At 36.5% G+C, this 24,203-nt stretch overlaps 1 protein-coding gene across 3 annotated transcripts in view; it reads left to right on the top strand.

Annotated features, from left to right (window-relative positions):
* The window catches only part of PDE3B (phosphodiesterase 3B), a 175,374-nt gene that overhangs the window by 108,418 nt on the left and 42,753 nt on the right, over nt 1–24,203 (top strand). For all 3 annotated transcript variants that reach the window (XM_043902491.1, XM_043902486.1, XM_043902477.1), the window contains exons 3-7: nt 5,221–5,469; nt 8,223–8,365; nt 15,224–15,330; nt 22,205–22,406; nt 22,986–23,062. In XM_043902491.1, the coding sequence (XP_043758426.1) occupies nt 5,221–5,469; nt 8,223–8,365; nt 15,224–15,330; nt 22,205–22,406; nt 22,986–23,062 (778 nt within the window). The remainder of the gene's footprint in view (nt 1–5,220; nt 5,470–8,222; nt 8,366–15,223; nt 15,331–22,204; nt 22,407–22,985; nt 23,063–24,203) is intronic.

The following is a 24,203-nucleotide window of genomic DNA, read 5'->3' as shown; positions in this document are numbered from 1 at the left end:
TTTGTCCATTTCTTCCGAGTTGTCCATTTAATTGGCATATAGCTGCTGGTAGTAGTCTCTTATGATCCTTTGTATTTCAGAGTTGTCTGTTGTGGTCTTTCCATTTTCATTTCTAATTTTGTTGATTTGGTTCTCCCTTTGTTTCTTGATGAGTCTGGCTAACGGTTTGTCAATTTTATTTACCTTTTCAAAAAACCCAGCTTTTAGCTTTGTTGATTTTTGCTATGGACTCTTTTGTTTCTTTTGCATTTATTTCTTCCCTAATTTTTAAGATTTCTTTCCTTCTACTAACCCTGGGGTTCTTCATTTCTTCCTTCTCTAGTTGCTTTAGGTGTAGAGTTAGGTTATTTATTTGACTTTTTTCTTGTTTCTTGAGGTAAGCCTGTAATGCTATGAACCTTCCCCTTAGCACTGCTTTTACAGTGTCCCATAGGTTTTGGGTTGTTGTGTTTTCATTTTTGCTTGTTTCTATGCATATTTTGATTTCTTTTTTTATTTCTTCTGTGATTTGTTGGTTATTCAGAAGCGTGTTGAATAGCTCCATATATTGGAATTTTTAATATTTTTTTTCCTGTAATTGAGATCTAATCTTACTGCATTGTGGTCAGAAAAGATGACTGGAATGATTTCAATTTTTTTGAATTTACCAAGGCTAGATTTATGGCCTCGGATGTGACCTATTCTGGAGAAGGTTCCGTGTGCACTTGAGAAAAAGGTGAAATTGATTGTTTTGGGGTGAAATGTCCTATAGATATCAATTAGGTCTAGCTGGACCATTGTGTATTGACAGGAATTTTGAAAATCACCTGTCATATCAAGAACCAGGAAACTTGCAACTTAAGTGAGAAAAGACAATCAATTATTAACACCAAGATAAATCAGATTTGAAACTGACTAGGAGTTTTAATAGATTTAAGGGACTAGATCTGATAGAGTGCCTGATGACCTGTGGACGGAGGTTTGTGACACTATGCAGGAGACAGGAATCAACACCATCCCCAAGAAAAAGAAATGCAAAAAAGCAAAATGGCTGTCTGAGGAGGCCTTACAAATAGCTGTGAAAAGAAGAGAAGTGAAAAGCAAAAGAGAAACAGAAAGATATACCCATTTGAATGCAGAGTTCTGAAGAACAGCAAGGAGAGATAAGAAAGCCTTCCTCAGCAACCAGTGCAAAGAAATAGAGGAAAACAATAGAATGGGAAAGACTAGAGATCTCTTAAAGAAAATTAGAGATACCAAGGGAACATTTCATGCAAAGATGGGCTCAATAAAGGACAGAAATGGTAGGGACCTAACAGAAGCAGAAGATATTAAGAAGAGGTGGCAAGAATACACAAAAGAACTGTACGAAAAAGATCTTCACAACCCAGATAATCACGATGGTGTGATCACTCACACTAACCTAGAGCCAGACATCCTGGAATGTGAAGTTAAGTGGGACTTAGGAAGCATCACTAGGAACAAAGCTAGTAGAGGTGATGGAATTCCAGTTGAACTATTTCAAATCCTAAAAGATGATGCTGTGAAAGTCCTACACTCAATATGTCAGCAAATTTTGAAAACTCAGCAGTGGCCACAGGACTGGAAAAGGTCAGTTTTCATTCCAGTCCCAAAGAAAGGCAATGCCAAAGAATATTCAAACTACCACACAATTGCACTCATCTCACGCACTAGTAAAGTAATGCTCAAAATTCTCCAAGCCAGGCTTCAACAGTACATGAACCATGAACTTCCAGATGTTCAAGCTGGTTTTAGAAAAGGCAGAGGAACCAGGGATCAAATTGCCAACATCCACTGGATCATTGAAAAGGCAAGAGAGTTCCAGAAAAACATCTATTTCTGCTTTATTGACTATGCCAAAGCCTTTGACTGTGTGGATCACAATAAACTGTGGGAAATTGTGAGAGAGATGGAAATACCAGACTACCTGATCTGCCTCTTGAGAAAGCTGTATGCATGTCAGGAAGCAATAGTTAGAACTGGACATGGAACAACAGACTGGTTCCAAATAGGAAAAGGAGTACATCAAAGCTGTATATTGTCACCCTGCTTATTTAACTTATACGCAGAGTACATCATGAGAAACACTGGGCTGGATGAAGCACAAGCTGGAATCAAGATTGCCAGGAGAAATATCAATAACCTCAGATATGCAGATGACACCACCCTAATGGCAGAAAATGGAGAAGAACTAAAAAGCCTCTTGATGAAAGTGAAAGAGGAGAGTGAAAAAGTTGGCTTAAAGTTCAACATTCAGATAACTAAGATCATGGCATCAGATCCCATCACTTCATGGGAAATAGATGGGGAAAGAGTGGAAACAGTTTTTCAGACTTTATTTTTTTTGGGCTCCAAAATCACTGCAGATGGTGACTGTAGCCATGAAATTAAAAGGCGCTTACTCCTTGGAAGGAAGGTTATGACCAACCTAGACAGCATATTGAAAAGCAGAGACATTACTTTGTCAACAAAGGTCCATCTAGTCAAGGCTATGGTTTTTCCAGTGGTCATGTATGGATGTGAGAGTTGGACTCTAAAGAAAGCTGAGCTCCAAAGAATTGATGCTTTTGAACTGTGGTGTTGGAGAAGACTCTTGAGAGTCCCTTGGACTGCAAGGAGATCCACCCAGTCCATCCTAAAGGAGATCAGTCCTGGGTGTTCATTGGTAGGACTGATGCTGAAACTGAAACTCCAGTACTTTGGCCACCTGATGCGAAGAGCTGACTCATTTGAATATTTTTGAGATTAATCCTTTGTCTGTTTGCTATTATTTTCTCCCAATCTGAGGGCTGTCTTTTCACCTTGCTTATAGTTTCCTTTGTTGTGCAAAAGCTTTTAAGTTTCATTAGGTCCCATTTGTTTATTTTTGCTTTTATTTCCAATATTCTGGGAGGTGGTTCATAGAGGATCCTGCTGTGATTTATGTCGGAGAGTGTTTTGCCTATGTTCTCCTCTAGGAGTTTTATAGTTTCTGGTCTTACATTTAGATCTTTAATCCATTTTGAGTTTATTTTTGTGTACGGTGTTAGAAAGTGTTCTAGTTTCATTCTTTTACAAGTAGTTGACCAGTTTTCCCAGCACCACTTGTTAAAGAGGTTGTCTTTTTTCCATTGTATATCCTTGCCTCCTTTGTCGAAGATAAGGTGTCCATAGGTTCGTGGATTTATCTCTGGGCTTTCTATTCTGTTCCATTGATCTGTATTTCTGTCTTTGTGCCAGTACCATACTGTCTTGATGACTGTGGCTTTGTAGTATAGTCTGAAGTCAGGCAGGTTGATTCCTTCTGTTCTATTCTTCTTTCTCAAGATTACTTTGGCTATTCAAGGTTTTTTGTATTTCTATACAAATTGTGAAGAGCTGACTCATTTGAAAAGACCCTGATTCTGGGAAAGATTGAGGGCAGGAGGAGAAGGGAACGACAGAGGATGAGATGGTTGGATGGCATCACCGACTCAATGGACTTGGGTTTGAGTAAACTCCGGGAGTTGGTGATGGACAGGGAGGCCTGGTGTGCTGCGGTTCATGGGGTCCCAAAGTATCTGACACGACTTAGTGACTAAACTGAACTGAGCAATTTTAAAGTGGCCATCGTAAAAATGTCTTAATAAGCAATTACAAATCATTTGAAACAAGTAAATGAAAATGAAAATCTCAGCCAAAAAAAAAATAGAAGTTACCAAGAAAGGGGGGAGGAAGCTTATAGAGCTACAAAATGCAATAATGGAAATTAAAGCAAAATGAACAAAATCTTAATGATCTGTAGGACAGCAGAAGATCCAGCATTCATAATCATCAGTGTCTGAGAAGGAGAAGGAGTGAGTTTGAAAAATTATCTGAAGAAATAATAGCTGAAAACTTCCCAAATTTTGCAAAAGATGTAATTCTGCAGATTCAAGAAGCTGAGCAGGGACTTCCTTGATGGTCCAGTGGCTAAAACACTGCACTTCCAGTGCAGGGAGCTGGGTTCTATCCCTGGTCAGGGAAATAGATCCGACATGCTGTAACTAAGAGTTTGCATGCCGCAACCAAAGATAGTGCATACTGAAACTAGGACCCAGTGTAACCAAATAAATAAATAAATACATATTTTAAAAGCTGAGTGAATCTCAAATAGTATCAGTGTTCCCCCCCAAAACAAATCTTCTCTAAGATATGTTAATTAAACTTTTGAAAATTAAAAGCAAAGAAAATACATTGAGAGCAGCCCGAGAGAAGTGATACACTGCCTATAAAGGAAAACCCAAGTCAGATGACAGCATATGTCTTATTTGAGCGTGGGAAAACAGATACTGTTATATACAATTGGTGGGAATATTGGTTTGACCAACATATGTAAGGGCAGTTTGATAGTGATTTGAACATGTTCATTTACTTTGCTTCAGTAGTTCAAGTTACGGGAAGCTGTCTATCATAAATATGCTTAATTATCTACAGTGACATATTAAGAGAGGTGTTCGCTTATAAAGACTAGAAATAGCTGAGCTATGGCCCAATAATGGGGAATGTTTTAAAATAAAGTAATACAAAAAAATACTTAAGAAGAAAAAGAAAAAAGAATTCCTCAAAGAGCAAATACATTATTAAGCTAATTATTGGTCTAACTTTCATAACACTTCTTAGTTTAAAAATGTGGTGAGGATACTTAACAGTGAACTCAACAGATACTTTTAATAGTTATGAACCATAAACACACCAAACATAAATTCAAGGTACAGTAAAACAACAGAAGTAACATTTAATGCACTATTCTGATCACCAGAGCACTGATTTCTGTGGGTAATTGAGTTGAACATAATACATATGTATTTTTGAAAAGTAGAAATCATATGTATTTATCAATGAAATATTTATACATTTAAAAAAATGTATTTTCTGTCTATTCTTCAGGACCCAGCCTCATGTTATTCCTTCCGTATTAACTATTCAGTTCAGTTTATCACTGTCTCCCTTGTACTCTGATACCACACAAGATATACTAATGAATAATGTAGAAAAAAGTTAAAGTTCACAATCGGTTATATACTTTAGCACCAAAATTTTAAGGTTAGAATCATACTGCTTATATCATTTATGCTATGTCCAAATAAGTGAAAATTAATATTTAATGGGATTCAATTACTTAAGCTATTGTTAGATGGACTTTGATTTAAAGTTTTTTTTTTTTTTAATTTTGTGTCTAACAAATATGTAATTTTATGTCTTTTTTTTTTTCTTTTCTAGATTTCTGGAGGTGGAAGTGGAGTTGATCTTTCAGTGCTAAATGAGGCTCGCAATATGGTGTCTGATCTTCTGGTTGACCCCACCCTTCCTCCACAAGTCATCGCTTCCCTCCGGAGTATCAGTAGCTTGATGGGTGCTTTCTCAGGCTCCTGTAGGCCAAAGATTAATCCCCTCACACCATTTCCTGGATTTTATCCCTGCTCTGAGATAGAGGACCCAGCTGAGAAAGGAGATCGAAAACTTCACAAGGTCAAAATACAATAATCAGCCAGCCCTATTTATCATGTTTAATAATGTTTTCAAATTAAAACTGTTCCTTTACCTCTTAGATAGAATTTCTTTTTAAAGGACTTGGTTCCTTTATAGTACATTGAGTTGCTTGGGACTTCAGAGGTGGTTATGATTTCAAATAGTTCAGTATGAAGCAAGCATTCAGTTTTCATTCTGAATAATAATTACTGTAATTAGCAGTTATAACTTTATCAGTAGCAACTATTTTTTATTATCTTTAGGAAGCAGAGAACAGAAGGAAAATTTATTTTCAGGCTGTACAGCAAACTAGTAGTCAAATTGTGTCATTAATCTATTTTATTTTTTGAAACCAGGAGTTCTTTTTGGACCAATAAAAAAAATGATCATTATAATAGTCATGAAATTCCATAGCATTATTTGAAACTGATTTTCACATATTTTGGAACTCTCTGTACCTGCCCACTGGAGATTACTGTAGCCCAATAGGCACTGGTTTTTCCATCACTAGATACGGGATTGATTTTTCTTTAAATATCATTGACTCAAAATAGGAATTACTTTAGAAAATAATAAATACTATTCTAAATAGGTATACATTATGCATGTTCAGAGTGCTTTTAATTCTTTTGTTTGGCTATCAATAGTCAAATTGATACCTTTACCTGTAGTTAATATCATAAAACTTTAAAAATAGAAATATTTTAGAGATTATTTTAACTACTTTGTTCTATTGGTTAAAGAAACTAAGAGAAGATGAAATTCCAATCAGTTAATTTTCATTGTAATATGGTATATAGAGTTTAGAAGAAGTTAAATATATTTTTTGGAGACTTTGATCATCAATTGATTCTATTAATTCTCAGCATTGTTATATAGAAATGTTGAAAAATTAAGTATGCCTGATGAGGGCAAAATTTTGGTAATTACTGATCACAAATCTGGATCATAAGTAGTTGTGATGCTTTTATTTTTAAAGTGTATAGAATAGCAGCTGCATTACTCAAAACCCAAAGGTAGTTACATACATTTTTTTAAAGCACTCTACCCGTGAGAAAGAGGTTAATCACAGCATCAAATAGGGATAGCAATAAATTCATCAATAAAATAATTAATACATTTTGAGTTATTAATGGTTTTCATTTGGTATGTTGCTCTTCCTTTATATTTTCCATTGGCATCTGAGGTTTCAAATAATAATTTTAAAAAGTAATAATTCTTAAAACTGTTAGTCATAAAAATTGCATTGAGGGAGTTCACTGGCAGCCTCGTGGTTAGAATTCCAGGCTTTCCCTACTGTGGCCTGGGTTCAGTCCCTGGTTGGAGAACTGAGATCCTGCAAGCCATGCAGCCAGGCAAAGAAATTTTAAAAAATCACATTGATATCAGTATTAGGTTTGTTACTATGTTTACTATGTAGAAAAGTGTACTGGTACATTTTAGAAACATTTTAAGTAAACAGGATGCCTAATTGCCTCATTTCCTGAACATTCTAGGTAATCAGGCTTATTTGAGTACTCCAGTTTACTGATAGGAATAAGTCATAGAAGAATCAGGAAGCAACCCTTATTTCTTTTCTTTGTGTTCTTTTAACTTCTTACTTAAATTTCATATCTAATTTATCTCTGCCTTGGGAAAGAATATAAAAAGCCTGGTGTTACTTAAAAGAGCAAAAGCATTTATGAAAAAAGTAAAGAAAAGGGACTTAGATGATTTAAAATAAATGTCTTATATACATGATAAGAACTAAGAAAGATTATATGGACCTAAATTATAGTCAGAAAGGATGTTACATAAACAACTTTTTCAGTGTAAATGTAACTAACATTGAATCTTTATAAAATCAACATCCTTGGGAAAACTTAAATATAAGACATATTTATCTCTCTCAGATGGTTTCATGTCTGCTCATAGGGGAAATTCATAAGAAGCAGAAGCTGTTTTATGTCAATTTCACTAAAACACCTATTCAGAGTGGTCAAAAATGGAATATTCTGGGTTAACATTTGGATTAACTGAGAATATTTTCAAAAATTAGGATAAATATTCTTAATGTGAAAGGTGTTCTGAATTTAATGTAGTCATTAATTCAGAACCTCAGAACTCTGCAGTTTAGCATTGTACTTAAAATATAAAAGCTTTAGGAAATAGGGCTTATCCCCGATCCTAAGCTTGGCCTCTAAAAGTCATTTTTTCAGGGTAAATCTACTTTAAAAATTGTCAGCTGCTTATTTCTCACAAGACTAGGAATAAAAGGTACAAAAGAAAAAAATTTTGGTTAAACTATCAGGAATTCAAAGACCAATTTTTAAATAGGAGGAAGGTAAATAAAAGAGCAGTGTAGAATGTGATGTTTGCAGTAAAACATATTCATTCTGCTTCTCCTATACATGTTAAAAATGTACAGTTGGTTCTTGAATGACCAACTGGGTTTGACCAAGTGGGTTTGAACTGTGTGGCCCTGCTTATGTGCAGTATCTTTTCCAGTAGTAAATACTACAGTTCTATACCATCTGTGGTTGGTGGGATCCATGGATGGAGAATCTCAGATATGGAGGAAGAACACGGGGCGAGGGCCCGCTGTAAATGACACCTGGATATTCAACTGCATGAAGGATATTGGTGCCCCTAACTCCCAGGTTGTTCAAGGATTAGTTGTCCTTTGTACTGATGTTTTCATGTGCCATCTTTAGCATCACATTTATAGTATGTTAAAGGGTAACAATTTTGACCACTGTTAAATTACTCAACAGGGGCTAAACAGTAGGAATAGTTTACCAACCCCACATCTGAGGAGGAGCTCGGGAACCTCAGGGCTGCCACCTATCGACCAGACTTCTCCAAGGTGGGAACGCAGTAATGGCAAACGGCCTCACCAAGAATTTGGCATTTTAAGGTAAATTCCCCAAGCATTTTCAAGAAGCCTGAATCTCTTACAGCTACTTTGTTTCTGTGAATGAAGTGTGAAATAATTTTGAAAGCCTAAAGGAACCCTGGAAGTATTTTAGGTATAGGACAGCATGGTTTGTAACGTGGCCTGGTAGAGAAACTGATCCTTAAAAAGAAGGTAATCTTACTTCTCCACCCAAAATAGGCAAGTCGGGTACAAAGCTTGCTGGAGCCCTAAGAACATGAACCAGGGAGGCAGTGTAAGAAAACGAGGATCAGTTTTGGATGTGAAACTGGGAAAGCCACGGTAGAGGTGGCCATATCAGGGGTGGTCGTCAGTCCACTGCTGAGTTTTCATGTCGGTCCACAGTTTCTGACCTGTGAAAGCAGGAGCACCCCCAAGGTTCACCCCAGATGCTGCCTCAGACGTGAGGTATAGGTAGCAGCACACTCTGAAGACCTGTTCCTGCTGGGGAACTAAGACTACTGATACATTCTGTATCCTGTTGAGGGTTTACCTGCAAGTAAGCAGTGCTTATCCTGCAAAGGAAGTGCGCCGGTAACTACAAGCCAGGTGAGCCTGGGAGATAGCGGGACCCGAGATCTTCTGAATGTAGTAAGCATATCCATTTACTCTGAAAACAAAGGACTCGATACCTTTGCCTTGTGAGGGCCAGAACAGATATTTATCTCCTGTGTGAGTTATAGGCTTTTATGTAGTCAGTTATATAACCATAGTTAATACAATTGGAATCAATGTAAATTTCCTGTTAAACCACTCTTTTAGGGCTTGAGCATGTGTTGGTCTTTAATAACTTGATCTGTGTAGTTACACACTTGAAACAGTAGGTGGCAGTGTTGGATCAGAGCTATTTCTGTTCAACTTTGTATTAGCATTTTATAAATGAAATATGATCAGATAATTGTAATTTTCCAGATTCTTCTGTGATTTATTAATTTGAATCTTCTACAATACGTTCAACTAAATGAAACTCCATTTTTGTAAAAGAAAAACTGAGTGAAATGATATATAAAACAAGAATGGATTCAAGTGTGAAGAGAACGTTACAGGAAAATGAGCTTCGGTCCAAAGCTTGCCCAGAGCTTAAACATGATAATGCTTTTTGTTGTTGTTTCTTTCTTTTTTTTTTTTCATAACGGAAGCAGGATATGACGAAATAAATGACGTTAGGAACTGAAAATACGACAGGTATTTCTTAACCCTGGGAGACATCATCTTGAGAATATTTTTGAGTTTAAGAAAGAATGATGAAAATGATTCTATTTTTTCATCTTTCCATCACACTGACGTAACAGCAACGCTTTTAAAATTAAAGAAATGTCTGATACATTGAGTTAAGGTTATTTTTATCCTATTGCTTCCACATGATTGATAATAAAATAGAAACATGGTCCAAGGAAAACTAATTTTTATATGAACATATCTCAGAATTAAAGGTAAATGCAGGCAGATTCAGTATATTTACTTAATATTCATTAGAACAAAATTATGCCTCATAAAAAATTTAGAACTTTAAAAGGATAAAGTAATTGGTGGTATTATGAAACATCTCCTTTAAAGAGGCGAGGTTAGAAGGAATTTTTCTAGTGTGCAGAAGCTGGAGCTGCTATGTAATGAATTTCTAAGTGCACTTTGAACATAGGGTAAAGGGGAATGTGTGAAGCATTTACAATCCTCTTCCTTTTGAAATTCAGGTCTCTGGATCAGTGCTGTCCAGTAGATATGTCTGTGATGATGGGAATGTTTTATAGTTATGCGTCCAGTTTGGTTCTTGCTAGGTACATGTATCTATTGATCATTTGAAATGTGTCTATAATGACTAAAGAACTTGATTTAAAGTTGATTTGATTTTAATTAGTTAAAATACAAAGAGCCATACTCAGCTATCATACAGACAGACCTAAATGGCAACCATATTAGACAGCATAGTTGTCAATCTTTAATGCATGGTGACATTTTGTTTGGGAACCTTCAGGTTTTAGAAGCACAGAACTAACAGGCTTGTGACTGAACTCATGAGGCATTCGTTTCAAATTTATTAGAGTACTCCAGAATGGAGAGCATATTTCTTAGTTTTGACATTAATGCAGCTCTAGGTTCTGATCATAAGCTTCCCTATGATTTTAAATGACCCTGCCCAAGATTTCCGGAGAAGGCAATGGCACCCCACTCCAGTACTCTTGCCTGGAAAATCCCATGGATGGAGGAGCTTGGTAGGCTGAAGTCCATGGGGTCGCTAAGAGTCGGACACGACTGAGCGACTTCCCTTTCACTTTTCACTTTCCTGCATTGGAGAAGGAAATGGCAACCCACTCCAGTGTTCTTGCCTGGAGAATCCCAGGGACGGGGGAGCCTGGTGGGCTTCCGTCTATGGGGTCGCACAGAGTCGGACACGAATGAAGCGACTTAGCAGCAGCAGCAGCCCAAGATTTCAACATGATGTAAATATTGAACCTCTTGCTCCCTGAAACTATGTCTGAAACCTGATTTCTCATCTCTCCAGCTGCTTTTCCCTTGTTACTATTATTCTGTCCTCATTTCCTGGCACAGTGCTGGCTATAATCCTCTAGTTTTGTGGTTGCTTACAAAACTGATTTACCTAGAAAACCTTGGTGTTGTCTTTACATCCTGTTACCTTACTCTACAGATAACAGCTGTCACATCGAATCTCCAACGCTCCTTACCTCTCTATTCCCTTTTTCCTTTATCACTTTGCCTACATTATTTCATGCTTTCATTACTGCTTTTGTGGGCTGTTGATTATCCTTCCCATTTCTAATATTCTTCACTACCCAATCCATCTTCTACCTTCCACCAGAAATTGTCCTTTAAACAAAATTTTGATTATATTGTTTTTTCTAGTCATTAAGTTTTTGGACCTTTATCAGTGCATGTAGAATAGTGCCCCAATTCCTAGCCTGAGATTTGAAATTCTGTCACTCCCAATGACAAAGCTACACCCTTACTTAGAAAAATTAAACAGAGATAGATGAGCAGTCTCACAAAGAAGAGTAGAAAAATGGTCTGGAGAGCTCGCTACATGAAAATAACAGGCATATAAGTTGTGGTAGATTCTTCCTTAAAGAAGACACTTCCTTGAAGTGGAAACTTCCTTGAAGTTTTCTTGTAACTTTTTTAGTTTCACTCCCTTTGAAAATTAAGCTGAGTTTTACTTTTTAGCTGCCTTATTTGTGTAAACTGTAATGTAGGACTTCACTTTGCTTTTTTTTTTAATGCTTTGCCTGGAGGAAAAAAATGAAGTATTGTAAACTTTGTGATAGGTATACTAGGAAAAACATAAGAAGAGGTAGTTCTCGTTGAGCAGCTACTGTTGCCTACTCTTCTTACCACTGTTCATCTCTTAGAGGACTTGAGATATTAATTAAGAAGGCCATTACCTTTTAACACCAGAATACCTCTCCAGTATCACTTTCATTTATTTGAAACTCCAGTCAAGTTAAACTGTCTGATATTCCCTCTGTTTGTGCACATGTGTGCCCCTCTACCTAGAATAGACCTCTCACCCTTACTTCTGTATGTCCTTAAAGACTGGGCTCAGACGTCACGGCTAAAGAGTAACACCCTGACACTCCCTCCTCTCTTCTCTCAGGAAAAGTAATCTGTTTTGCCTCTGAATCTCCTTAACACCTTTTCTTTGCTCTTTCTTGGAAATTTTCATTTCCTACCTGTTTTAGACATTACGACCCTTCTGAGACCTGCTGGACTACTGTGAAGAGTTTGGGATTACATTAAAATGGGTCTTTGAAGATAAACAGCTGCTTAACAAGTATCCTGCAGAAGTATGCTAACCACATGACACTGGATACTGCTTTCTGCTTCACTTTCAGACCTAGGATAAAGTTTTGCTGGTCAGGAAATTCCAATAAGGGTTAAATTAATGTTTTGGGGGGTTAGCTGACAGTTGAATTATCCAGGCACAGCGTTAGTATCTAGAGTTGAAAGCTTGGCTGAACTGCTGTCCATGGACTGCTGGGACCCAGACCCTCCCTGTGGACAGACAAATTCAGAGCTCACAGCTCGTTTCCTTTGAACAAATTTTCCCTGGGGAAACACAGGCAACTCCTGTACCAAAACTTTGAGGGCTATCAGCTGTAGGTACTCCCACACCAGAGAGGCTTGCCTTTAGCCTATTCCGATTCATCATTCATCGTGGTAAGTGCTCTTTAATTAAACCTAATAACGTTGCCTGGTAATAGTATGTCCCCTAAATAATGTATTTGGGAACCAGCTTCTCACTTATGTGTCTCATAATTTATTAGCAAATTATACCAAAGCCTGGACTCTGTTTGAACTGCAGAGATTCGAGACAGCTAACTGGTGTCATCCCACTCAGTTCTTAAGATAATGACTCTGCAAAATCTGGACATTGTACAGCCAACAAGTTTTTACAGCTACTTAAAAAATAATAATAATACATGAAGTGATATAAACCTTGTCAAGGTAATTTGCATTGATTGTCTTAGAAATCAGCTGTTAAAATATGGCTTAACTCTATGACCATAACATTTGACTTCTCTTGCAATGTAACTCTGACTTTAATCATCTTCCTGCCAACTATTAATAATCACTGGGACTCCTAACCTATCTTGCCCTCTATTTTCTTCAGTATTGTTTTATATAATCTCATTACGGTAAATATTTATCTGGTTCTAGGCAAAGAATTAATGGGATGATTCTGGAACTGAGCTGAAAACCTGTAATTTGACCTATACTTCTCAATTCTAAACAACTAACCATTTTAATTACTAGAAGACACCCCCCACCCCCGTTCAGGTAGAAGACTAGCGAGTGTGCTTCTGGGCTCTTCTCTGAAGGAGAAAAACCTGTCTTTGTTTTGAATATTAATAAGGAAGTAGGTGTTGGTAGAGTACACAGATTGTTCTATTTGAATATTGCCCTGGGTGGCATTGCTACTCTTCTTTCCCCATCTCTCCCACTCCTTTTGAAGGCAATGAATATTCAAATACAAAGAATGATTGCACACTGGTAGGGAGATGAGTTTATTGAGTGTTATTATGTACATATTGCCTCTTTTTTAAACATTGCCAACAAATTATTATTACTATTAGCTTGAGCAAAAAAATTACGGACTCTAGAGGCTAGATGTTGTCTTAGAAGTTCTTTATTCTAAACTTCTAATTTTACAGGTGGAGAAACACACAAAGATAACATCAGAATTGTCTTGTGGAAAGGGCATACACTTCAGAGTCAGGAAAATTTAAGAGTCAGAGAAATTTGAAGTTGAATTTTATCTCTGCGACTGTGAATTTTAGCTTAATACAATACCAATCCTCTCAAAGCCTCAGTTTTCTTATCTAATAACAGAGTTGTTCAGATGACTAAAAGAGATGAAGTGTGCAAGTCACCTAAAATAATGGATGATACATAATATTCAAAATAGTGCTATTATTTTTTATAATTTTTATTCACGAAAATTTTTCTGTTGATAAACTGGTTGCCAACTGCTTTTACATGCCTTCTGTTTGTTATCCAGAATTTTTTTTCTCTCGTAAGATTATAAGACAAACTAGGTTTCGAGAAAAAGGCCCAAAGAAAGCCTCGAAGCAGGAGTAAGCAAGAGAGAGTCCATTCACTCAGAACTGGAGGGAGAAAAGATCTGTTCTCTTGAAAAGTGAGAATAGCAACCTAAAGACAGGATCATTCATTTAATCCAGGAATGTCTCCTGAACACCTTTACCGGGCACTGACTGTGCTGTGTCCACAACTGGATGAAGAGGTGTATCTTACGGCCCCTGAAAGGATTGCACAAATTAGTGAGGCGTGGGAATGGTGAACACTGAGACTGTAATATGGTATGGGTATATATTATAACAGAGACATGGACAGAAACCTCTAAGGTCACAGAAAAATAGATCTTCCTTGAGTAAGGGGGTATGGGAGTACACAAAAAATGGAGTTGGAGGGAGGGGGAAGCTTACTGAGAACTCAGCCTATACTAACAAAACATTTAGTGAAAAATAAAGACGCGAGATTTGTTCTTAATCCTGTGGCCAAAGTGCCCACATCAGGGTTGACTAACAGAAGAAAACAGGCTAGTGAATATCTAAGAAAGGAAGTATTATGTGTATGGCCCTCGGCCAAGGGCTTTAAAATATGTAATCTTAAAATGCATTTTATGTATCAATTGGCATACTATGATTGCTCACCTATATTTAATTTCTTCATAAGAACCCTAAAACCTGCAATAAATATTTCAGTTACAGGATATGACTGTGTTAATGGGTAATCAATTATCTGTGAAGAAGGGGAGCGGAAGACAGTGAAAAAAACTGTATGTTTTAGGTCGGTAATTGTCAGTGAGGTCCCTGGACCACCTATGCACTTGTCAGACACGCCAATCTGTGACCTTTCCCCAGACCTATTGAATCAGAAATCTTGGTGATGGGAGTAGCAGTCTGTGTTACAAGGAGCCCTCCAGTGATATTGATAATCTGCTTCTTGCCAGGGTTCAGCAAATTACAGCCTGTGGATCTAATGAGGCCCATACCTGTTTTTCTGTCAATAAAATTATATTGAATACATGATTATACTAATTTGTTTATCATTGGTTATGGTTGTTTTTATACTGCAGTGGCAGAATTGAGTAATTGCAGACACCTTATGGCCTGCAAAGTCCAAAGTATTTACTACTTGGTTCTTTACAGAAAAAGTTGGCTGGTGCCTGCTTTACTCCTTAGGTACTGAGATAAGTGCCTAAACTAGATGTATAAGCAGATATTTGCTAATGAATTGAAGACCATAAGGAAAAAAATGAATATTTCATGTTTTTAAAAATCTTAACCTGTTATCTTTCCCTTTTAGTCAAGGATGCTATCTAAATGGGCCTTTTAGTTCAAATCTACTGACAGTCCCGAAGCAAAGGTCGTCATCTGTATCGTTAACTCACCATGTAGGTCTAAGAAGAGCTGGTAAGAAATCATTCTTTGTGACTTAAATATGGGAGGTCTCAAACTATATGGTAGTGCAGACTTTTTGTTACCTATTAATAGCTGAGAATATATTTTCTCAGATATGAATAGAAACTATTCGTAGCTGAGAACAGGGTTTTCATTACCTATTCACAGATGAGATGGTTGGATGACATCACTGACTCAATGGACATGAGCTTGAACAAACTCTGGGAGATAGTGAAGGACGGGAAAGCCTGGTGTGCTGCAGTTCATGGGGTCACAAAGAGTTGGACACAACTGAGTGACTGAAGAACAACATTCATAGCTAATTTTGAATACCATTTCATGTGTTCTCAGTTAGCATAAAACTAAGCTGTTTGGGTTAGCTATTAGTTGACAATTTGCTCATTCATTTGTTAATTTTTGAACATATACTGTGTATCAGGAACTTCGTTAGGCACTGAGGATTCAGGGGTAAAATAAAGAACTATTAAACCTGAATAGTTGCAGACAAAGAACAAAGGAAAACCCTCAGTAAAGGGCATTCTTTTGTAGCATGGTGATTGTAGAGGGAGAAAAAAAAAATATGTGAGTAGGGAAAATCCTGACTATATCCTATATCCTAATAAGCCACCCTTAATAGAATCTTTGTCTGGGGGTGGAGATGGGGGCTGTTAATTGACATATTGTTAGTTTCAGGTGTACAACAAATGATTTGATGTTTGTGTATACTATAAAATGTTCACCATAATGACTCTAGTTAACATCTGTCACCATAGTTAGAAGTTTTTTTCTTGTGATGAGAACTTTCAAGATCTATTCTCTTAACTTACAAATACACAATACAGTATTATTAACTATAGTCACCAAAGATGATGAAATGGCATATTTAAAGTATTGCAAAAACAAAAATTGCCAACCTGAAATTCTTTATCCAGTGAAGATATCCTTTAAAATTTAAGGTGAAATAACAGCTTTTTTATTCAAAAAAGGTAAAATGTATTGCTTGTAGATGTGCACTACTGAGATTTAGCAAAGAAATTTCTTTAGGTAGGAGAAAAGTGATCCAGATTGAAGCATGAATCTGCAGGAATGAAAGAAAAGCACTGGTAAGCCTAAATATGTGGGTGCATGAGAGAATATTGATCATTAAAACAATGACTCCCTGCGGTTTGCATAATGTATAAAGAAGTATATGGCAACAGTGGCATAAAGGGTGGGGAAAGGGGTACATTGGCTGTACTAGCAGTGATTGAAAAGTACTAAAAATTTTTATTTCAAAAGAAACTCCTACTTCAAAGGTGTACATTGTAATATCCAGTGTGGCAGTCAAATAGATAAAAAAAGTGAAGTCACTCAGTCGTGTCCAACTCTTTGTGACCCCATGGACTGTAGCCCACCAGGCTCCTCTGTCGATGGGATTCTCCAGGCAAGAATACTGGAGTGGGTTGCATGTCCTCCTCCAGGGGATCTTCCCGACCCAGGGATCAAACCTGGGTCTCCTGCATTGCAGACAGATTCTTTACCATCTGAGCCATCAGGGACAAAAATAGGAGCAAAAAACTAAACTGTTTCAGAATTTTGGAAGTTAACAAAAGCCAGAGAACACACTAGAAATCATCTGTACAAGAGGAACTAATTACTGAACCTTGGTGAGGCATTGCGTTCTGTGACAGTTTAATTGAAGGCAAACCCTCTCTCCCCAGCTCAGTGGTACTACAGCTAAAAGCCACTAGCTTTTCAGTCATTAGAGTCTGACCTCTTTAAAAACTGCATTAAAAGCAACAACCTGAGAGTACAGTAAATGTTTTGTCCAAACTCACTGGAAAACGTCTTTGTTCCCAGGGCGTTGTGGATAATTCATTTGACCGAGAGCTCAGCTCTCCAAAACAAGGACAGCAACAAAAAACACCCACACCCTCTGCCAGCAACACTGTGAGTGGGTAAAGCTGTGATTTCAACTGAGGCAAACAAGAACTGGTTGGAAATTTAAAAGGAAATCCTGGACACTAGATGACCACAGGAAAGTGGAAAGCTCTGGCATGTGCCTGAAGATCTACTAGGCTGAGCACGTGCTCAGGAAAGATTGGTGAAGGGAGGAGGCCCTGGCTGCTCCTCTGGTAGCTGACCTTGAGGTGCTGCACAAGCCGGAAGTAAAAGCTAAAGCTGTCTTGTAAACTGCCTGGAAATTTGTGAAGTTGTAACTTTTCAAACATATTCCCATCAACAGATGATGACACATAGGCAAGACATTTAAAGAAATTTTCTGTCTCATCTAAATCATACTGACCCACGGGTGACTTCTAAGAAGTCAAGCATAAATCAAAGAGGAAAGAGGGGAAAAGGCATCAGAGCACTCAGTGGCTACACACCTCAGTGAAAAAAAATCTACATTATGACTCCAGGAGATCACTCAATGAATAGTCAGAAATAAAATGAACAAACACAAAATAAGCAACATAAACCTTGAGGGTGGGAGAGATCTGATACTAGAATAGTTACAGCATAGTATCTAAAATGTCCAGTTTTCAACAAAAAAAATTTATGAAGCAGGAAAAGAAACAAGAATTTTTTGCCATATAGACAATGAAAAACAGCCAACAGAATTTCCCTGAGTGAGCTTGGACTTTGGATTTAGCAATGGCTTTAAATTTGCTGGCATTATATCTTTAAAGAACTTCAGGAAACCATATCTAAAGTAAGAAGAGTATGACAACAATATCTCACCAAAGAAAGAATATAAAGAACTAGAAATTATATGATAAAATTTAAAAATAATTTAAATAATTATAAAATAATTACCACTTCTACTCAATGATTGGGTTAGAGGTTCTACCCTGAGAAGTTTAGGTAAAAACAAATAAAAGGAAGATGTAAAACTATTTGCTGACAACATCATCATATATTTATAAATCCTAAGAAATTCCTTAAAACCTGTTACAACAAATTAATCAGTGTGGCAGGATACAAAATCTGTATGCAAAAATCAATTACATTTCTATATACTAGCAATGAACAGTGCAAAACAAATTAAGAATTCCATTTAAAGTTAGCATCAAAAAGAATAAAATGCTTTGGGATAAATTTAGCAAAACAGTGCAAGACTCGTACACTGAAAACTGTAAAACGTTGTTGAAATTAAAGAAGACCCAAATATGATTTTGTTGTTGTTTGGTACTGCACGGCATGTGGGATCTTTGTTCCCCATCCAGAGACTGAATCTATGCCCCCAGCAGTGGAAATGTGGAGTCCTGTCAGAAAATTCCCAGGAAGACCCAAATAAATGGAAAGATATCCCATATTCATGGATCAGAAGACTTGGTGGTGTTAAGAGGGCAATAGTCCTCAAATTGTTCTAAACTTAGTACAGTCCTTAACAAAATCTGTGCTGGCTTCTTTGCAGAAATTTAACTGATCCTAAAATTCATGTCAGAATTCAAGGGACCCAGAGTAGCCAAAACAATCTTTAGTAAAAAAGAAAAAAAAAATCGAGAGATTCACACTTGTAAATTTAAACTTGCTACCAAGCTGTGGTTATCAAGACACTGATGGACAATGACATTGGCATAAGGAAATTCCAAATCAATGGAATAGAACTGAGAGTCCAGAGATAAACCGTTACATGGCCAGCTGATATTCAGCCAGGGTGCCACAGTAATCCAATGGGGAAGGAACAGTGTTTTTAATAAATGATGCTGGAACACCTGGATAGATACACACACGAAAAAGAGTGAATTTGAACTATACCTGTCATCATACTCAAAACTTAACCTAAAATGCTCATAGACTCAAATGTAAGTATGAAACCATAAAACTTGTAGAAGAAAACATAAGAGAAAATCTTTGTGACTTTGGATATTCTTAGATATGACACCAAAAGTACAGTGCATGAATGAAAAAAATTGATAATAGGAATTCATTAAAATTAAAAATATTTGCACTTCAAAGACATCTAAAGAGAGAAGACAATCCATAAGATGGGAGAAAATATTTGCAAATTATAATTTGACAACGAACTTGTATTCAGAATAGACAAAGATGTCTTCAGTTCAGTTCAGTCACTCAGGCATGTCCGACTCTTTGCAACTCCATGGGCTGCAGCATGCCAGGCTTCCCTGTCCATCACCAACTCTCAGAGCTTGCTCAAACTCATGTACATTGAGTCGGTGATGCCATCTAACCATCTCATCCTCTGTCGTCCCCTTCTCCTCCCTCCTTTGATCTTTCTCGGTGTCAGGGTCTTTTCCAGTAAGTCAGTCCTTCGCATCAGGTGGCCAGAGTCTTACAGAAGACATCTTACAACTCAGTAATAAAAACACAAATGATCTCACTAAAAAATTGGTGAAAGATTTGAATAGATGTTTCTCCAGAGGAGTTATACCAGTGGCCCTTACCCACATGAAAAGATACTCAGCATTATTAGTCATTAGGGAAATGCAAATCAAAACCACAATGAACTATGACTTCACACCCACTATGGTGTCTATAATTCTCAAGGCAGTATAACAAGAATTGGAAAAATGTTCAGAAGTAAGAACACTCATACATCACTGATGGGAAAGTAAAATGCTACAGTTACTTTGGAAGACAATTTGGCAGTTCAGTACTTGAATAGAGAAATAAAATTGTGCTATATTCATACATACAATTTTATATGTCATTCAAAATGAATGAACATGTGAAATATCTTTTAAAAATGTTGAGTGAAGTAAGCAAGGCATAAAAGCATTTATACTGTCTGATTCCATTTACAAAGTTCAGAGAAAGGGCAAAACTAATCTAAATTGTTAAAGATATATATATATATGTGTGCTACAAATGTAAAGAAAGGCAAGAAAAACAGTACCATAATGTCAACGTAATGCTTTTCTTTAATGAAAGGGCTGAGAATTAGGCACTGGATGTGGGTTTCTGAACTCTGGCCATGTTTTATATTTTAGCCTGAGTGGTGAGCATTCCTGTTAGAACTTTTCTGTATGCTATACTTCACAGTTTAAAAGGTTTAGAATAAAAATGGTGAATCTGTTTTGTAGAAAGTATTTCTTAAGGGTTGCTAAGGTTTTTCACTACCATTTTGTTCTCTCCTCAAAAGCTTTTCTACGTTATATCAAATTTCTACGCTAAAATTAGTTTATCCTTTATTCTTCTGAGCCTGTTTGTCAGAGCTTTGGACACTCACCAGTACAATTAGAGAAACGAATGCTGAAAATTGGAACTTTAGTCTCCAGTTAATAACTAACTTATTATTTTGACAGGCAAGATAGTTCCCCTCTCTCATCCTCAGTTTCTTCTTCTGAAACATTAAAGTGTTTGACCAGATTGTTTATAAAACTCTTTTCTCAGCCCTAACATTATATGAAATTATAGGAGCCTCTAAACAGGTCAGTTTGATAGAACAGCAGTGGCAGCTCTGCATATGTAAAGTGAAACTGCTGTTTAATTCACAGAGTTATTATGAAGATTAAATAAAAGAACACACATTGTATTTGTCAGGGTTTTCCAGAAAAACAGAACTAATAGGATGTTTGTACATGTGTATATACCTATACATACATACATACATATATATTGGAGAGGGGGAGGGTGACTGATTGATTGATGGGGATTGGCTTGCCAGATTGCCAGGTCCCAAACGATTAGGGCAGGCTGCCAACCTGGCAATTGTAGCAGGAGTCAGCATTGTAGTCTTGACTCTGAAGGCCATCTGCAAGCAAAATTTCTTCCTCTCTGGAGGGGCTGAGTTTTTTCTCTTAAGGCCTTTAACAAATTGAATAAGGCCAGCCCACATTGCAAAGGGTAATCTGTTTTATTCAGTCTAGTGATTTAGATGTTAATCGCATCTGAAAAATACTTTCACAGCAACATCTAGATTAGAATTTAACCAAACAACTGGGCATGACAGCCCAGCCAAGTTGACACACAAAATTAACCATCACACACATCTGTAACTATGTCTGAAAATACCATGATACCTTAATAACTGTTATTTGCTTTCCTCTCTGATTCTCACTTTACTTGAATCTTTTCTTGAAATAAAGTTTTAAATCTACCTACACTTCTCCAGCTACACCCTTAGTTGTATTAGTTGTATTAGTATTAGTTGTATTAGTTGCCTTGAAGGCAACTAGCAAAGGCTGTTGAATTAATCAACAGGATTAGGGATGTATTTCCGAAGCACTTTTTTTCCCCTTATTTTAACACTCACTTAGCACTTGTTTGCATTTTCCACTAGCCTTTTTTAGGTTTGTTGAACATTGTAGGGATGGCATCTTATTCTCTGTTGTGAAACCCAGCACATTTTCCAGCATATAATAGGCTCTCAAATACTTGTTGAATGAATGAATGAGCTGGAAAGATGTAGATTTTTTTTTAAGGGATCTGCTGTTGTGTTCATATAATTTTATCATATGCTCATATAATTTTATCATGCTTAACTTGCTCAGTGCTACTAAGAACTCTGTTTCTGAAATAAAAATGAATTTTATTGTATTGAAAAAATACAGTAAAGATGGTAAAAATGGATAATCAGGCTGGTAGGGACACAAAATGTGAAAGATAAAGATCAATATGGATTAGGAAAAACTGTGCCACACATTATTGTGTACACGTTATTATTACGCACATTTTCCTCGTACTCTGAGTATTTACTATGTGTCATCCTGCCACAGGGTGTTTATTCCACAGTCATTGATGAAAACAAATATAGCCTATATTCTGCCTGAATTCATAGAATGTCTTGATAATAGCTCCATGTAGAAATCTAGTTTATCATTTAATTGTAAATACTTTGCTTTCTTTAAAGAAGGAGAATGCTCTTTATAAGTACCCAAACATAGACAATAAACAGATACATGCATACATAATATCTCTTTCTTCTCTTTCAATTTTTTAGGTGGTTTACCAAGCCTGAATTCTCCCAGTCATGGCCCAGTGTCTGCTGGCTCTCCAACTAACCGATCCCCTATAGAATTTCCTGATACTGCTGAACTTCTTACTAAACCAACTGTCATTTTACACAAATCTCTGAGCAATCCACCCAATTCACCAGATTTTTATCAGCAACTAAGAAATTCTGATAGCAATTTATGTAACAGGTAAGTTTCCCAGATGTTTATGGTTTCAAAATATAGGTTATTTTAATAAAGTACTCCTAGTTTTCTAGTTCTATATTATAACTAGATGATTAATACTATATCCTTTTCTTCATGTAGTACTTTTTATTCTAAACAATTTTTTTCTCATTTCCCTGCTATTATTCATTTCCCAGCTAAATGATCTCCATCTAAAGGGAAATATAATGGTATTTTATCCATCATAAGATATCAGTAAATGTATGAAAATTATTTTAGTGCTAATGATTTTATGTACTAATTTAGTACTTACTTATAGTACCCATTTCATTTGGTGTTCATTTTCATTTCTGCTTTTACAGTAGTAACTGTTTACCTCCGATCCCAGGGTTACTTTCAAAATATGTTATTTCCTTCACAAGGACAAAGTTGTTTTGTAGGATAAAGCCTATTAAGTTTATAGAGAGATTGGAACATTAGGGTATTTTTGCAGTTGGGATCTTACAATTAAAAAAAAACAGATTTTCTGACTGTATTTAGATAAAAACAAAACTTGTCTCATTTGTCATATATTTGTCATATTTACCTGTTTTATTTTACAAGCTGTGGACATCAAATACTGAAATATGACTCAGCATCTGAATCAGAGTCCGGTACAGACCGCCTCAGGGGAGAGTCAGGTGAGACTGCAGAAGTCCTGTGTCTCTAAGAACAGTCTTAACATTGCTTTTTAACGTGAATAAATGAGTTAAGATATATACCTTTAAAACAAAGATTACAATGTTTTATCTACTTTACAGAGGAGTTATTAGCAAATTATAAATAATAGATGGTGAAAGTATTTTGAAGGGTAAAACTGCTGTATAAATTAACATAGTCTTATGTTACAGTTAGGCTTCATAAATAGTGAAATTATATTAACATTGAAATTTAAATTGCATTATGTAAGCTCAGAAGGGTTTGCATACATTTTAATAATTACACAAAGAAGTTGTTTTAAAATTTAGAAAGTTATATCATTCTGAAACGTACCCTCAAAAAAGGAATATTGTTGGTGATAAAATTATAGTTGTTTTATAATTTTAAAACACTGATGACCCAAAAATCCAGTAACAGTTAAGTAGGTAACTCAGAGCAACATACCTCCAGAAGGTAGCTAGAAAAGTTACAAACCGTTAATATTAGCAGCAACAACAGTCTGCTTGAAGCCACTGAAGAACTAATAGGCTCCTCAGAATATCCAGTATGAGACCTGGAGGAGGATAGAGTCTAAGGAAGTGATAATCTCGAGTTTGGGGCTACCAAAAGGTGTTTGCTGCTTCCAGAGGGGCCAGTACTGATAGAACAAACAGTCCCTTTTGGTAGCTTCATGGGACAGCTTCTTGGGACTAGGGAGATAAAGATTAGAGTTGAAAGTTTGCCATGATAGGATTAACTTGGTAAACTCTGCAGTACTGCATCTTAAGAGTAAAGATAAGCCAGAAATAGATAGGCCCTTTCAGGGGTTACAGGTGAATATCAGTCTCTTCACATACTTTAAAATTCACCCTTCCGTAGTGTATCATTTAATAGTTTTGGGGGTTTACATTTTAAAAGATTAAAAAACAACAGCAAAGAAGACCAATCCTTCACATACTTCCAAAAAATAGGAGGGCAAACTTCCCAACTCATTCTATAAATAAAACCAGTATTATTCTGATACCATAACTAGACAAAAGCATCACAAGAAAAGACAACTAGAGACCAACATTGCCAATATCCTGAACAAAATACTAGCACACTGAATCTTGCAACATATAAAATGTCATATTCATGACATTG

This window comes from Cervus elaphus, chromosome 1, assembly GCF_910594005.1.
Source record: "Cervus elaphus chromosome 1, mCerEla1.1, whole genome shotgun sequence".
Lineage (NCBI taxonomy): Eukaryota > Metazoa > Chordata > Mammalia > Artiodactyla > Cervidae > Cervus > Cervus elaphus.
The sequence above is the reverse complement of the archived record's forward strand: the minus strand, read 5'-3'. Positions and strand labels throughout refer to the sequence as shown.